A 13,917-nucleotide genomic window follows, 5' to 3' on the forward strand; every position below is an offset into this window, starting at 1 on the left:
TTAGAATTACAGCGGAAGGCCTATTAAGAATAACCGCAGGGATTCGAGAAACCCTACCCCCTCTCGACATAATTAGAGGTGATAACTTAGACGAAGCGACCTCTAAACTTAGCTAGTATATTCAGCTCAATATAGTCCGGTGCTTCCGTAACACTTACACCCGAGCGACAGGCGCACCCTAGTAGACCCCGTCTTGTAAAGAGGCGGTAACGGCATACCGGTAGGTACGCCGCACAGGACCCGCTATAGAAGAGAAACACCGTCTCCAGGCTATAGTTCGACAAGCGAAACGAGAATACTAGAGGAACAAGATCGCCAGCATAAATACGACAAGAGACATATTCGAGATTACCAGCTAGCATAAAAGAGCAGGCCCGTTTAAAAGCCCTCCTCTCTTAATTAGCCTAATAACCTACATTAGTGCAAATGACAAGGCAGAAGCACTAAGAACAGCAACACTAGAAAGAAGAGCGGCAATAGACGATCTAGATCCCCAGACAGCCTATACAGTCCCGTAAAAACCAGTACCAGTGCGCCTTACTACGACTATAGAAGAGACCTAGGACTCTTTAATCCACACCTCTAATACAGCCCCTGGAATAGACGGAATTACTGTACGCGTACTACAGTCCTGCTGGATAGCGATAAAACACTACGTCTATAAGCTCTATAACCTATGCCTATAGAGCGGCTACTACCCGAAACCATTCCGCATCGCAGAAGTCGTTATACTCCTAAAACCGAATAAAAGGGACCTCACTAGCCCTAGGTTATGGCGACCTATCTCACTCCTCTCTTGTCTAGGCAAAGGCCTAGAACGATTAATCGCTAGACGCCTCAGTCTAGCATCAATCAACTACGACGTACTAAACCCACAACAATTCGGAGCACTTCCTAAACGCTCCGCTACAGATCTTGTTAGTTGCCTAGTACACGACATCGAAAAGACTCTAGACCAAAAGCTCTCCGCCTCTCTACTTATAATCGACGTTAAGGGGGTATTTAACACTATCCTCCCGGGCCGACTACAAATAAGGCTCCGCGAACAAGGCTGGCTAAAGGAAATCATCAGCTAGACGAGATCTTTTATTTCTAAGCGGATAGCTCGGATCCGCTTTAAGGACATAACTATATAGGAAAAACCGCTTCTATGCGGCCTCCCTTAAGGCTCGCCAGTATCTCCGATCCTCTTTATACTCTATATAGAGCTACTACTTAAATTAAACAACCCGAAGCAGGCCTATAGCTACGCGGATGATATAGCTTTCTTGTAAGCGGGCTCTATACTCGAGTAGGCAACTAGTAAGCTCGAGGGAAACCTTAAAGCTGCCCTAGACTAGGGTAAAGATAATAGTGTTACTTTCGACCCTACTAAGTGCGAGCTCCAACACTTTACTAGAAAGAGCGGGCCGGGCAACACGAATCCCCGCCTACGATATAAAAACTATAATATCAGCCCTAACGAAGCCACTAGGTGGCTAGGGATCTGGCTAGACAGGCGCCTTTCCTTTCGCACGCACGTCGAACACTAGGCTAGTAGGGCTATAAAAGTCTTAGAACACCTTCGGTCTCTTAGAAATACGCAGCGTAGAGTACTAGCATTATACCTCCGCCACGCAGTAAGAGCCTGCATTATATCGGTCGCCTTTTTTAGTACAGAGGCTTAGTAGCCAGGGCCTACTAGGTTCTCGCAAAGGACTAAACAAGAAGTATCAACTTTAAGCAAAGCGCTCGTTAGGCGCCTCAGCATTACTACCAACACAGCTTTAAGGGCGATGCTCCCTGTTTTCCGCACAACACCCACACCTGCACTCAACAGAGAAGCAGGCATCCCCCCGGCAGAGATAATTCTCGAAACAATCCGGCTAAGGCACGCGGCTAGGCTCCGTACCCTCGACGAGAAACACCCTCTTACTACCCGCCTCAAGCAAAGAGGACAAACAAGACTTCTTAGGGCTATAGCGCTCCTTCCTAAATACGAGAGACCCCTACTACTTAAACCAGCATATAATATTCGAGACCTGCAGATAAAAAGTCCTACAACAGCCGCCCATATAAGGCGCTGGATAGAAACAATTCCCTCAGCCGACATTATCCTCTATACCGACGGATCCAAAGATACCACAGGCAGGACAGGACTAGGGTATATAGGTTACCAGGGAGGCTACAAGATCTTCGAAGGGTGCTAAAGCCTAGGCTCCGCTACAGAGGTATACGACGCAGAAGTTATCGCAATAGAAGCAGCGATACGGGCTACGGCCCGTTTTACTAACACGCGTTTAGCAACTAACATCTTTATGCTTCTCGATAATCAAGAAGCAGCATAGAGAGCGCTAAATAGTAAACCGATAGACACCAGCCAAGGAAGCATCCTTAGGATCCGACAACTTATAACGTTATAGAAATAAAGAAGACGCGCCCCCCACACGCACCCCGGAGAAATAGTAATACGCTAGATACCCGGGCACCAAGGGATCCCAGGCAACGAGGAAGCAGACCGCCTTACTAAACAGAGTACTACAGCACCAGCCCCACCAACTATCCCTTTAACTATCGCAAAATCCAGAGCGCTCGTAAGACAGACCGCGCGAGAACTATTCTAAAGATAGTAGGACGAACACGCTCCTAAATCCTACCAGGACCTAGAGATCCCTCTAGCAAAAGGAGCTCCTCCGGAACTCCTCCTACCGAGAAAAATACTCGGCCACCTACTAGCAGCTCGGTCAGGCCATAGGGACTTCCAGGCATACCACGAACGGTTTAACCACCTAGACGCAGACAATTACTGCCGATGCGGTCGCCCGAAAACTAAAATACACTTCGCCTTCTACAGGCTTACACGGAAACGAACAAAATGTCTCCAAGGAAAACCCGGCAACATTATCCCCATAACCCTCAGCACCCCAAGAGGAGCAACTCTCTTCGCAAAGTTCGCAGAGGAATCCCGCTTCTTTACGGACATCTGTCCTAGGAAGACAGGTACACTCCTAGAACCCCCTTTAGCGGGGATTTAACGAAAAGACCCGTCCTTCTACCTTTTTTCTCTTCTTTCCTATCTTTACATTTATTTCTTTCTCCCTTTCTAGCCTTAAAGGCCCAGCACCCTAGCAAAGAAGACACACGAGCAGGAGTTAGAGGAAAACTCACTGCGAAAAGAGCCTACAGAGACGCTTCGTCCGCGATATGCCACCCTAACAGCGTAAGCCGTAGGCAGCGTGGCACGTCCTATGCCCCTAGGGAGGCTACAGGGCACACGGTAGTAAGTATATAGTCGAACCGCGCGTAGACCCGCCGGACGTTAAATAGTAATTAATTAATTAATTAATTAAGGTAAACCCTTCGAACCAATTCACCCGCTAGGCAATTCTAACGCCTAGGCTAAAGAGGCCTCGTTATACTTTAACCACCCTCCTTGTAAGAAGGAAGGAAGACTCAATTCCGAGTCAAGATTAATTAGTAAAGTATCACCCCGTCCTATCTAACCCAGACAGGATAAGATGTCGACAGTCGATATAAACGACGGTAGCAGCATTCCCCAGGAACAGCAGCAGCAGAGAAACCCTACAACCTTAGACGACATCTTCGCCATGATGCAAGGCATGCAGGGGCAGATAGCCAACCTCCAGTCGCAACTAAACGATTAGATGCAGGAGAATGCCCGCCTCCGAGCCCGCATCAATCAGGGACAAACTCCGCAAACGGGCCTACTAGCGCTAGAAGCTACAAACCCGGCAGCTCCACCACAAGGAGACTAACCGGCTCAGTCTACGCCCACACCCGCTGCTGCACTACCTGCAGCTACACCGGCTACGTCCTACGCTAAGGTTCTAAAGCCTGATCTCTATTACGGAGACCGGCACAAGACCCAGAATTTCCTTACCCAGTTAGACGACTACCTCTACTTCTCCCGCGGACAATTCACCGATAACGAAGAGAAAGTCCTATACGCTAGCACTTACCTACGCGGCGCAGCGGAAAAATGGTTCCGCCCAATAAAACGGGAACGTCGGGAAAAACAACAGTGGGAATAGACCGATCGAACCTAGGAGGTCTTCAACGACTACCGGACTTTCGTTAAATACCTTAAGGAGGCTTTCGCGGATATTGATAAGACCCGCAAGGCTACGAGAACGCTTCAAACCCTGAAACAAAAGAAGTCGGTACTAGAATACACTACGGACTTCCAGAACGCGGTATACGTAGCTAGACACTACACCGACTACATACTCAGGACGTTCTACGCCCAAGGACTGAAGGACGAAATTCAGGAAGTAATGACCTACTATAAGGAACCCGAAAACCTTACTAAAATAATTCAACTTACTACTATGCTAGACCGACGCCGCTTACAGCGCGGATGGGATAAGCAAGCCAATACATCTCGATCTATAAGGCTAAGACACACCTAAGAAGGAGGTGACGCTATGGAATTAGACAGCTCATCCCGGGACAATAAAGACAAGGGCAGGAAAGGAAAAAACAGCCGTAAAGCCCACAGCAAGTAGACTGATTAACAGAAGGAACGATTTAATAAAAACCTTTGTATCTACTATGGCGACAAATGGGAACCCGGATACAGCTGCCCGCAGAATCCGCGGAATAAGAATAAGGGAAAAGAAGCCGCTGCTACTAATCGAACTACGTTAGTAGCAGCCCGGAAAGAGCCTAAGCACGGAACGCTTAGTTAGACTACATGCTATAACGATAACTACCAAATCCACTAAAGCGAAAAATTAGTAACAGGATAGTTTCCACATAAGCCCGAGAAACAAAACGCTAAAAGAACGCGTAAAACGGACGAGTAGGGAACACCTACTAAAAAAGAAGTCTATAGATTCGTGGAAGAACTACTAGAGGACTCCCTACTAGTCGATAGCGATACCGGCGATTTCTACGACAACACGCCTCAATCGAGCAGTCAAGGTTCTGAAAAGGGATAGTTAAAAAACTAGACGGCCCTGCATAGCAACTAATGGGACCCTTGCAGGGGCCGAAGTCTAGGTCCCTAAACCAGGCGATCAGAATAGCGAACGGAACCATACCTACCGGAATAGATCTTTAGAAACACCTTGTGATTACGGCTAAAATCAACAAAGTAAGCGCTAGAATCATGATTAATAGCGGAGTAAGTGGTAACTTCGTAAGCCCTACGTTTGTTATCAAAAACCACTTGCTATACCAGGTAAAGGACGAGCCTTACGCGCTTAATACGGTCGATGGTACACCCTCTACTTACGGAAAAGGATGGGTACGAATTAAAACCAACCAGTCGACTCTTACTATTAGACAACACAAGGAGAAAATCAATCTAGACGTTACCACTATAGCTTCCTACGATGTGATCCTAGGAATACTATAGCTAAGGACACATAAACCTTACATTCGATGGAGAACAGGGGAAATCACATTCCCAGACGAGGGTTGTAACCGACACCTTATAGAAGCCCAGCGGAAAACCGAGAGCTACGCAAGCGAGAGCCCAGAGAGCCAGAGGAAGGAAAAGCCAGAGCTTAAGAGTCAGAGCCAAAGCAGCCAGAACCAGAAAAGCCAGAGCTATAAGTACCAGAGCTCCAGAGGACCGAGCGTTCAAAACGGACCGAACAGTACGCGCGCTTCCCAAAAGGATCCCTCAGAACAAAATACCGAAACCTCCGAACCAATCGAAATCAAGGAAATCTCCGCCGCAGCGCTTAAACGAATAAGACGCAGGGGAGAAAAGATCTACATAATGTATTTAAAGCCCAGTCAAGAAACGGAAAAACGAATTCTAGCACACATACAGGCCAGTAGGCCAAAAACCGACGGGCCAAAACCGGCCCTCGGAGACGATCCAACCAGGATCAAGGAAGGTCACCCACCAGGGGGAAAACCTATACCTGCGAAAGAAATATACCAGCCTAGTACGCCTCCAAAGCGAGAGCGGGAACCGCCCATTCTAGAATTAGAAACGGTACCAGAAGAATACTAGGATTACCAAGCCCTTTTCCAAGAACAAGGCAAAGGCCAACTCCCGGAACATAAGCCATAGGATCACGAGATACCTTTATTACCAGGCACGCAGCCAGCGTTTAAGCCCATTTATACACTATCCGAGAAGGAAAGCGAAGCACTTAGGGACTACCTAGACAAGAACCTCGAACGCGGCTACATCAGGCCATCAAGCTCGCCAGCCGGATACCCAATTCTCTTTATTCCAAAGAAGAATAGTAAATTACGCCTCTACGTTAATTATCGTCAGTTAAACGATATCACCATCAAAAACCGGTATCCATTACCGTTAATTACCGAGCTTCAAGATAAGCTACGGACGGCAAAATACTTCACTAAACTCGACCTTCGAGAAGGCTACTATTTAGTACGCATAAAGGAAGGGGAAGAATAGAAAACCGCGTTTAGGACACGTCTAGGACATTACGAGTACACGGTTATACCTTTCGGTCTTACGAACGCCCTAGGAACGTTTTAAAGTCTAGTCAACGATACGTTACGCGACTATTTAGACGTCTTCTATATAGCTTACCTAGATAATATACTCATCTATTCGGAAACCCTAGAAGAGCACAAAAAACACGTCAGGAAAGTATTCCAGGCACTACAAGGCAAAGACCTACAAGTCGCACCAGAAAAGTACAAATAGCACGTCCAAAGGACGGAATTTCTAGGCTTTATCATCTCACCAGGACACGTAGAGATAGACGAAAAGAAGCTAGATACTATACGAGACTAGCCAGTACCCAGAACCGTTAAAGAAGTACAGTCCTTCCTTAGATTTGCTAACTTTTACCGGAAATTTATCTAGAAATACGCCGAAGTCTCAGAACCCCTCACGAGACTCGTACGAAAAGAGCACGGATTCAACTAGGGAGAAGCTCAACAAATCGCCTTCGATTCGCTAAAACGGATATTTTATAAAGCTCCCGTTCTTAGGATCTACAATCCGGAACTACCAATCGTTGTCGAAACAGACGCTTCTAATTACGCTATTAGGGCTTATATTAGTCAGCCAGACGAATAAGGAAAACTCCACCCCATCGCGTATTACTCACGAAAGATAACCCCGCCGGAGCTAAATTACGATGTCCATAACAAGGAACTCCTAGCCATTGTTACGGCTTTTAAAGAATAGAGACACTACCTTGAAGGGGCAAAATACCAGGTTATAGTCTATTACGATCATAAGAACCTAACTCACTTCACTACCACCAAGGAACTAACCCGAAGACAGGTTAGGTAGGCTAAAGAATTAGCGTCCTATAACATAAAGATCACCTACAGAAAGGGATCAGAGAACGCTAGAGCCGATACGTTAAGCAGGAGAGCCGATCACCTCGCAGGAAAACCCGGTATTCAGCCAGCGGTACTACAGCAAAACGAAGATAGCTCCTTAGAACCTACAAGGGCAGTCGCCCCGGTATACCGCACGGAACGATACTAGTTCGACATAGAACCAGATAGATACGTTCCAAGCAGGCAATTAGCACCGACAATCAGGCTCGAAAACAATTCCTAGCTCGAGAAAATTCGACAGGAATACAGCCACGATACGATAGCACAAGAACTTATAGATATAAAAGACGACCCGAGGGTTAGTAAAGATACAGACGGAACAATCCTGTTCTTAGGATTAGTCTACGTACCAAGAATACTCAGAGAAGGCCTAGTCAAAGACATCCATAAGCCACCAGCACACGGTCACCAAGGAACCGACAAGACAATCGAACGAATCACCCGGCACTTCTACTTCCCAGGCCTTAGGAAAACAGTCCAACGAGTAATCTCGCAGTACGATCTTTACATCCGAAGCAAAGCCGCGAGACACGCTCCCCACGGACTACTACAGCCGCTTAAGGCACCTGAACGGCCATAGTAATTAATCTCGTTAGATTTTATTACGGATCTGCCACCCTCGAAGGAGCTACTTACCAGGGTAAAATACGATTCGATACTCGTCATCGTCGATAGGCTCACTAAGTACGCGTACTATCTACCTTACCTCAAGACGGTAAACGCGGAAGAACTCGCCTACACGTTCCTCAGGACAATCCTCGGCAACTACGGGTTACCAGAAGAACTAGTATTAGATAGGGACAAACTATTTACATCCCGATTCTAGCAGACTCTCACCCGTTAGCTTAGTTCAAAACACAAGATATCTACAACGGCACATCCGCAAACAGACGGATAAACGGAACGAATAAACTAGACCCTAGAACAGCACCTACGCTGCTACGTTAATTACGCATAAGATAACTAGGTAGAACTCTTACCTCTTACCCAATTCGCGTATAACAGCGCCAAAGCAACTACCACCTAGGAGTCGCCGTTCTATACCAATTATAGATACAAACCAACGGCTTATAATAAGCCGCAGCCAAGCTAGTCCCTTGCCCAGAAAGGAATCCTGAAGGCAGACTAACTAAAAGAACTATACAGACAGTTAAGCCTCGACATAGAATACAATAGATTTCTAATATCAAAATACTACAATAGGCGGCACCAGGAGGCACCGACCTTTAGGAAGGGGGATAAAGTTTACCTCCTTAGAAAAAATATCCGGACAAAACGGCCCAATAACAAATTAGACTTTAAGAAAACGGGACCGTTCGAAATTGAGGAACAAATTGGAAAAGTTAACTATCGTCTCAAACTACCGGATACAATAAAAATCCATCTAGTCTTCCATATCGCACTGCTAGAATCGGCACCTGAAAACGCCACCGCAGTACAGCAGATAGAAGAAATAATACCGGAAAACCCTAACGCCGACGAAAACCAAGAATAGATAGTCGAGAAAGTCCTAGACAGCGGACACGTCAACGGCCAATTCCGCTATCTCCTAAAATAGGAAGGAAATTAGGATAATACCTAGGAACCACCTAAGAACTACGACGGATATCAAGAACTCATTAGAGAATTCCACCGCCGAAATCCAGATCGCCTAAAGCCGACACGTCAAATTCGCCAGGAAACGGATCAACCTCCTAGAAGGCAGGCATCCGCGCGAAATCCACCGGCTCCAACGTCTTAGGAGGCGCAGCAGAACCAGCCCTAGGAGAACCTACATCCGTAGGACCTACAGAGGTATCAGCTAAGGACGCGCCACGCAAGCGCTTTGCATGCCGATCGCTACCCTTATCCTCAGGGTCAACGGCATCCCCAGCCTCACGAGCAGCCTTAAGGCGCTCAATCTCCTCTAGATCCTCGACCGTCTTCGCCTTCTTGGAAATCATCAGATTACTACGACGCTTTAGTAAATCACGCTGCTTGCGAACGCGCTGAAGACGGCTCATATTCTTCTACAACAAATCCAGTACCATTTGCTCCTCGGACTCCGTCTTATCCAGGGCACGCCGCAGACGGGCAACTAAGACAAGTTAACACTGCGTAAAGAAGGGAAGAAGGAACCTATAATCAGAATCCTCTAGACCACCACTATCACAACCTATCAGGCCCCGACGCGTATATTTACCGCAGCGCTTATAACCCAAATCCATCTTATAAACGACCTCACGATCGCTTCCCTTATAACGAACGTTCCACAACATACATTCCGTACAAGGAACAGGCATCGTATCTCCAAGAAGATTAATCTTAGAAGCTAGAGACTTACGCTCAGCCTTCTAGTCGTTACGCTTACGCTTCTCGCCGGCCATAGTAGAAAGACTTACAAAAAGAAAAGGATAAAGAAACGACACGAACTCCTAGATATATAACCAAAGGGAAATCTTCGGGCCGAAGATCCTTAAGGAGGGGGATAGTATTACGGACTATAAGGGAAATCAACCCGCAGGGTCGAGAAGACCTTATAGGAAGAAGGCCCACACAGGCCTAGAGACCTTAAGGGCTTAGTAACTACAAGGGCCCGCGTCCCGCAGGGCACCAGCAGATACGTACTAGGCAAAGCCGCAAAGGAACTAAGGCCACAACCCCAAGAAGCCCACAGGGGATTATCGTCCACAAGGGCAAAAAGCAGTAGGCCGACAACAGACTCACAGAGCGATCAAGGACAAGGAACTTATCGCGTCCGCTCTAACGAAGGGAAGTTAGTTATTAAGCTACAGGAAACCGGTCGTCAGAAAAGTAGCACGAAAAGTCACATAACCTAGGACGATCCCTACGCACAGGCCAATAGATCAGAACTAATCTATATACCTGATCCAATATCATGATCCAAAGGCATGATCCAGATTATTAGCATCTCCTATATATATATAGACCACGCTCTCTAGCAGTAGATAAGACCTTCGTAGTCAACTTAAAGTATCAATCTATACTTATAGTTTAATAGTAACACGCCTACACCCGATCCTTCACGTAACTTATCTCTCAACTTCCTATACTTCTTATCCTTCAAGGTAAACCCTTCGAACCTACTCACCCGCTAGGCAATTCTAACGCCTAGGCTAAAGAGGCCTCGTTACACCCTTCTTTAGTAAGAAGAGTAAACGGCTAGTAAACTACCCCGAGCCTCGGTTCGGACCACCGCCCTATTCTATTTACTATCGACCTAGAAACCCGCTCTACTAAATCGACTAAGCTAACAATAACCCGGTTTAATACACGGAGGGCTAACTAGCCTAAATTTCAAGAAATAGTATAATATTAATTAGAGACCCTAGTAGATAATACCCTACAAGACGTCAACCTACTAGGGCCACCTAGTAAAATATCTCGGGAAATAGTTAACGGAAGTAACCTTACTATCCCAGCGCTCGACGAACTAGGGAGAAGCTTAGAACAAGCAATAACCTACGCCGCGGATACTACTATTCTACGTATTAAACCAGGAGCTCAGTCTAAAGCGTAGTAGTTAGAGGAACTTACTAACCTCCGACGCGCCCTAGGACGCGCTAATAGACTATACTCTCGCCTCCTAACCCCTACGCATAGGGAACAATACTACACAAGACGTAATACCTTTCTCTCAGCGGTAAAGAGAGCTAAACGAACGCACTAGAACTAATTCCTACTAAAGAATACGCCCGATACTATATACAAGGCAATATCTTATACTAAACCTAATTCTTACGTCTCTATCCTATAGATACGAGCGCAGGATAATAGATTAGCAGATTCTTTTACAGGAAAGTACGCCGCGTTAAGAGCTAGCCTATTTCCTCCGCCGCCTACAGCACCACCTTTCAACTAGGAAAGCTATAGCCCTACGAACTAGGACTAGCCTAGCCTAAGTTCTATAGAACTAGAACGAGTATACTCTTCCTAAATTAAAGGAACCGCCCCTAGGCCCGACGCTATAACGCAAGAGATAATTACCGAAGCGTTTAACGCGGCTCCCTAGACGTTCCTTAAAGCCTATAGCATTCTCTTCAGCTACGGGTACTACCTAGTCTGCTAGAGAACCGCTACAGGTATAGTATTAAGTAAGAATAAACCCGATAAGGCTATACTAAAGTTATATCGAATTATATCCCTACTTAACTACCTGTTATAGACTATAAAGGAAACCAACCCGCAGGGTCGGAAAGACCTTATAGGAAGAAGGCCCATACGGGCCCGGAGACCTCAAGGGCTTAGTAACCGCAAGGACTCGCGTCCCGCAAGGTACCAGCAGACACGTACTAGGCAAAGCCGTAAGGGAACTAAAAGCCACAACCCTAGGAAGCCCATACGGGAATACACCCCACAAGGGCCTAGCCAATAGACAACAACTCTAGAAAAGCCTACAAGGGATTAACGACCACAGGGACGAGAAGCAATAAACCGACAGGGCAAAACGATTAAGGATAAGAGACTTATCGTATCCGCTTTACGAGATAGAAAGTAGTTATCGACTTGTAGAAAGACGCTTATCGGAAAAGTAACGATCGGTCACGTAAGCCCCACCTATCGCCCTCCGTAGCTCGGGCAATACTAGGCAAACTATCGCCCTTACGAGCCTAGGCGACGCATAGTAATACTAGATTATTAGCATCTCCTATATATATTTAGACTACGCTCCCTAAACAGTAGATAGGACCTTCGTAGTTAACTTAAAGTATCAATCTCTACTAAAGGTTAATAGTAACACGCCTACCCCGATATTCACGTAACTTATCTCTTAACTTCCTATACTTCTTATCCTTTAAGGTAAATCCTTCGAACCTATTCACCCGCTAGGTAATTCTAACGCCTAGGCTAAAGAGGCCTCGTTACACTTTAACTACCGTTCTTATAAGAAGGAAGGAAGACTTAAGACCGAGTTAAGATTAATTAGTAAAGTATTACCCCGTCCTATCTAACTTAGATAGGATAAGATGTTAACAGTCGATATAAACGACGGCAGCAGTATCCCCTAGGAGTAATAGCAGCAAAGGAACCCTACGACTCTAGACGATATCTTCGCTATAATATAAGGTATGTAGGGACAAATAGCTAACCTCCAGTCACAACTAAACGATTAGATATAGGAGAATACACGCCTTCGAGCCCGCATTAACCAAGGGTAAGTTCTATAGACGGGTCCGCCAGCGCAGGAAAACACAGCCCTAGTAGCCCTACTATAGGGAGCTTAACCGGTTTAACCTGCGTCCGTACCCGCCGCTACGTCACTCCTAGCTATACTAGCTATATCCTATACTAAGGTTCTAAAGCCTAATCTCTACTATAGAGACCGGCACAAGACCCAGAACTTCCTTACTCAATTAGACGACTACCTCCACTTCTCGCGCGGATAATTCGCCGACGACGAAGAAAAGGTCCTATACGCTAGTACTTACCTACGCGGCGCAGCGGAAAAATAGTTCCGTCTAATAAAGCGAGAACGCTAGGAAAAACAGCAGTAGGAATAGACTAATCGAACTTAGGAGGTCTTTAACGACTACCGAACTTTCGTTAAGTACCTTAAAGAAGCTTTTACGGACATCGACGAAACCCGTAAGGCCACAAGAACGCTTCAAACCCTAAAATAGAAGAAGTTAGTATTAGATTATACTACAGACTTCTAGAACGCGGTATACGTAGCCGGACATCACACCGACTACACGCTCAGGACGTTCTACGCCTAAGGATTAAAGGACGAAATTTAGGAAGCAATAACCTACTACGAGGAACCCGATAACCTTACGGAAATAATTTAACTCGCTACTATATTAGACCGCCGCCGCTTACAGCGCGGCTAGGATAAGCAAGCCAATACATCTCGATCTATAAGGCCAAGACACACCCAAGAAGGAGGTAACGCCATAGAATTAGACAGCTTATCCCGGGATAACAAGGATAAAGGCAAAAAAGGAAAGAACAACCGCAAAGCCTACAGCAAGTAGACCGATTAATAAAAGGAAAGGTTTAACAAGAACCTCTATATCTACTATAGTAACAAATAGGAACCCGGATACAGCTGCCCGCAGAATCCGCGAAACAAGGACAAAGGGAAAGAAGCCGCTACTACTAATCGAACTACGTTAGTAGTAGCCCGAAAAGAACCTGAGCATAGAACGCTTAGTTAGACTACATATTACGACGACAATTGCCAGATCTATTAAAGTAAGAAACTAGTTACAGGATAGTTCCTACGCAAGCCTAAGAAGCAATCGGCTAAGCAAGTCCGTAACGCGAATAAATAGGAAAACCCTACTAAGGAAGAACTCTAAAGGATTATAGAGGAATTCCCAGAAGACGATCTACTAGTTAACAGCGATAACAGCGAACTCTACGAAGATACGCCGGGCTTAAGCGACTAAGGATCTAAAAAAGGACAGTTAAAAAACTAGACGGCCCTATATAGTAATACACGGGACCCTTGCAGGGGCCGGAGTCTAGGTCCCTAAACTAGGTAATCAGAATAGCGAACGGAACTATACCTACCGGAATAAACCTTTGGAAACACCTTATAATCACTACCAAAATCAATGGGAAAAGCGCTAGGATTATAATAGACAGTAGAGCAAGCGGCAACTTTATCAGTCCCGCCTTCGTCAT

The 13,917-nt window shown here is 46.0% G+C and overlaps 2 protein-coding genes across 2 annotated transcripts; both read right to left on the reverse strand.

Annotated features, from left to right (window-relative positions):
• Positions 1 to 1,190: 1,190 nt before the first annotated feature.
• Positions 1,191 to 2,590, reverse strand: K452DRAFT_89617 (uncharacterized protein). Its single transcript, XM_033547292.1, has one exon. The coding sequence runs from the start codon at positions 2,090 to 2,092 to the stop codon at positions 1,664 to 1,666; it is 429 nt and encodes a 142-aa protein (XP_033394352.1). The 5' UTR covers positions 2,093 to 2,590; the 3' UTR covers positions 1,191 to 1,663.
• A 6,391-nt stretch (positions 2,591 to 8,981) lies between these two features.
• On the reverse strand, positions 8,982 to 9,290 carry K452DRAFT_301156 (uncharacterized protein; the record flags this gene model as incomplete). Its single annotated transcript, XM_033542412.1, has 2 exons — positions 8,982 to 9,073; positions 9,131 to 9,290. 2 exons carry the CDS (start codon positions 9,288 to 9,290, stop codon positions 8,982 to 8,984), a joined length of 252 nt encoding a protein of 83 aa, XP_033394353.1.
• Positions 9,291 to 13,917: the final 4,627 nt, after the last annotated feature.

The sequence above is a fragment of the Aplosporella prunicola genome (genome assembly GCF_010093885.1).
Source record: "Aplosporella prunicola CBS 121167 unplaced genomic scaffold K452scaffold_23, whole genome shotgun sequence".
Taxonomy (NCBI): Eukaryota; Fungi; Ascomycota; class Dothideomycetes; order Botryosphaeriales; family Aplosporellaceae; genus Aplosporella; species Aplosporella prunicola.

Excerpts from the sequence above, each read along its gene's own strand:
- K452DRAFT_89617 (XM_033547292.1), bottom strand. The coding sequence starts at position 2,092 with ATGTCGGCTGAGGGAATTGTTTCTATCCAGCGCCTTATATGGGCGGCT.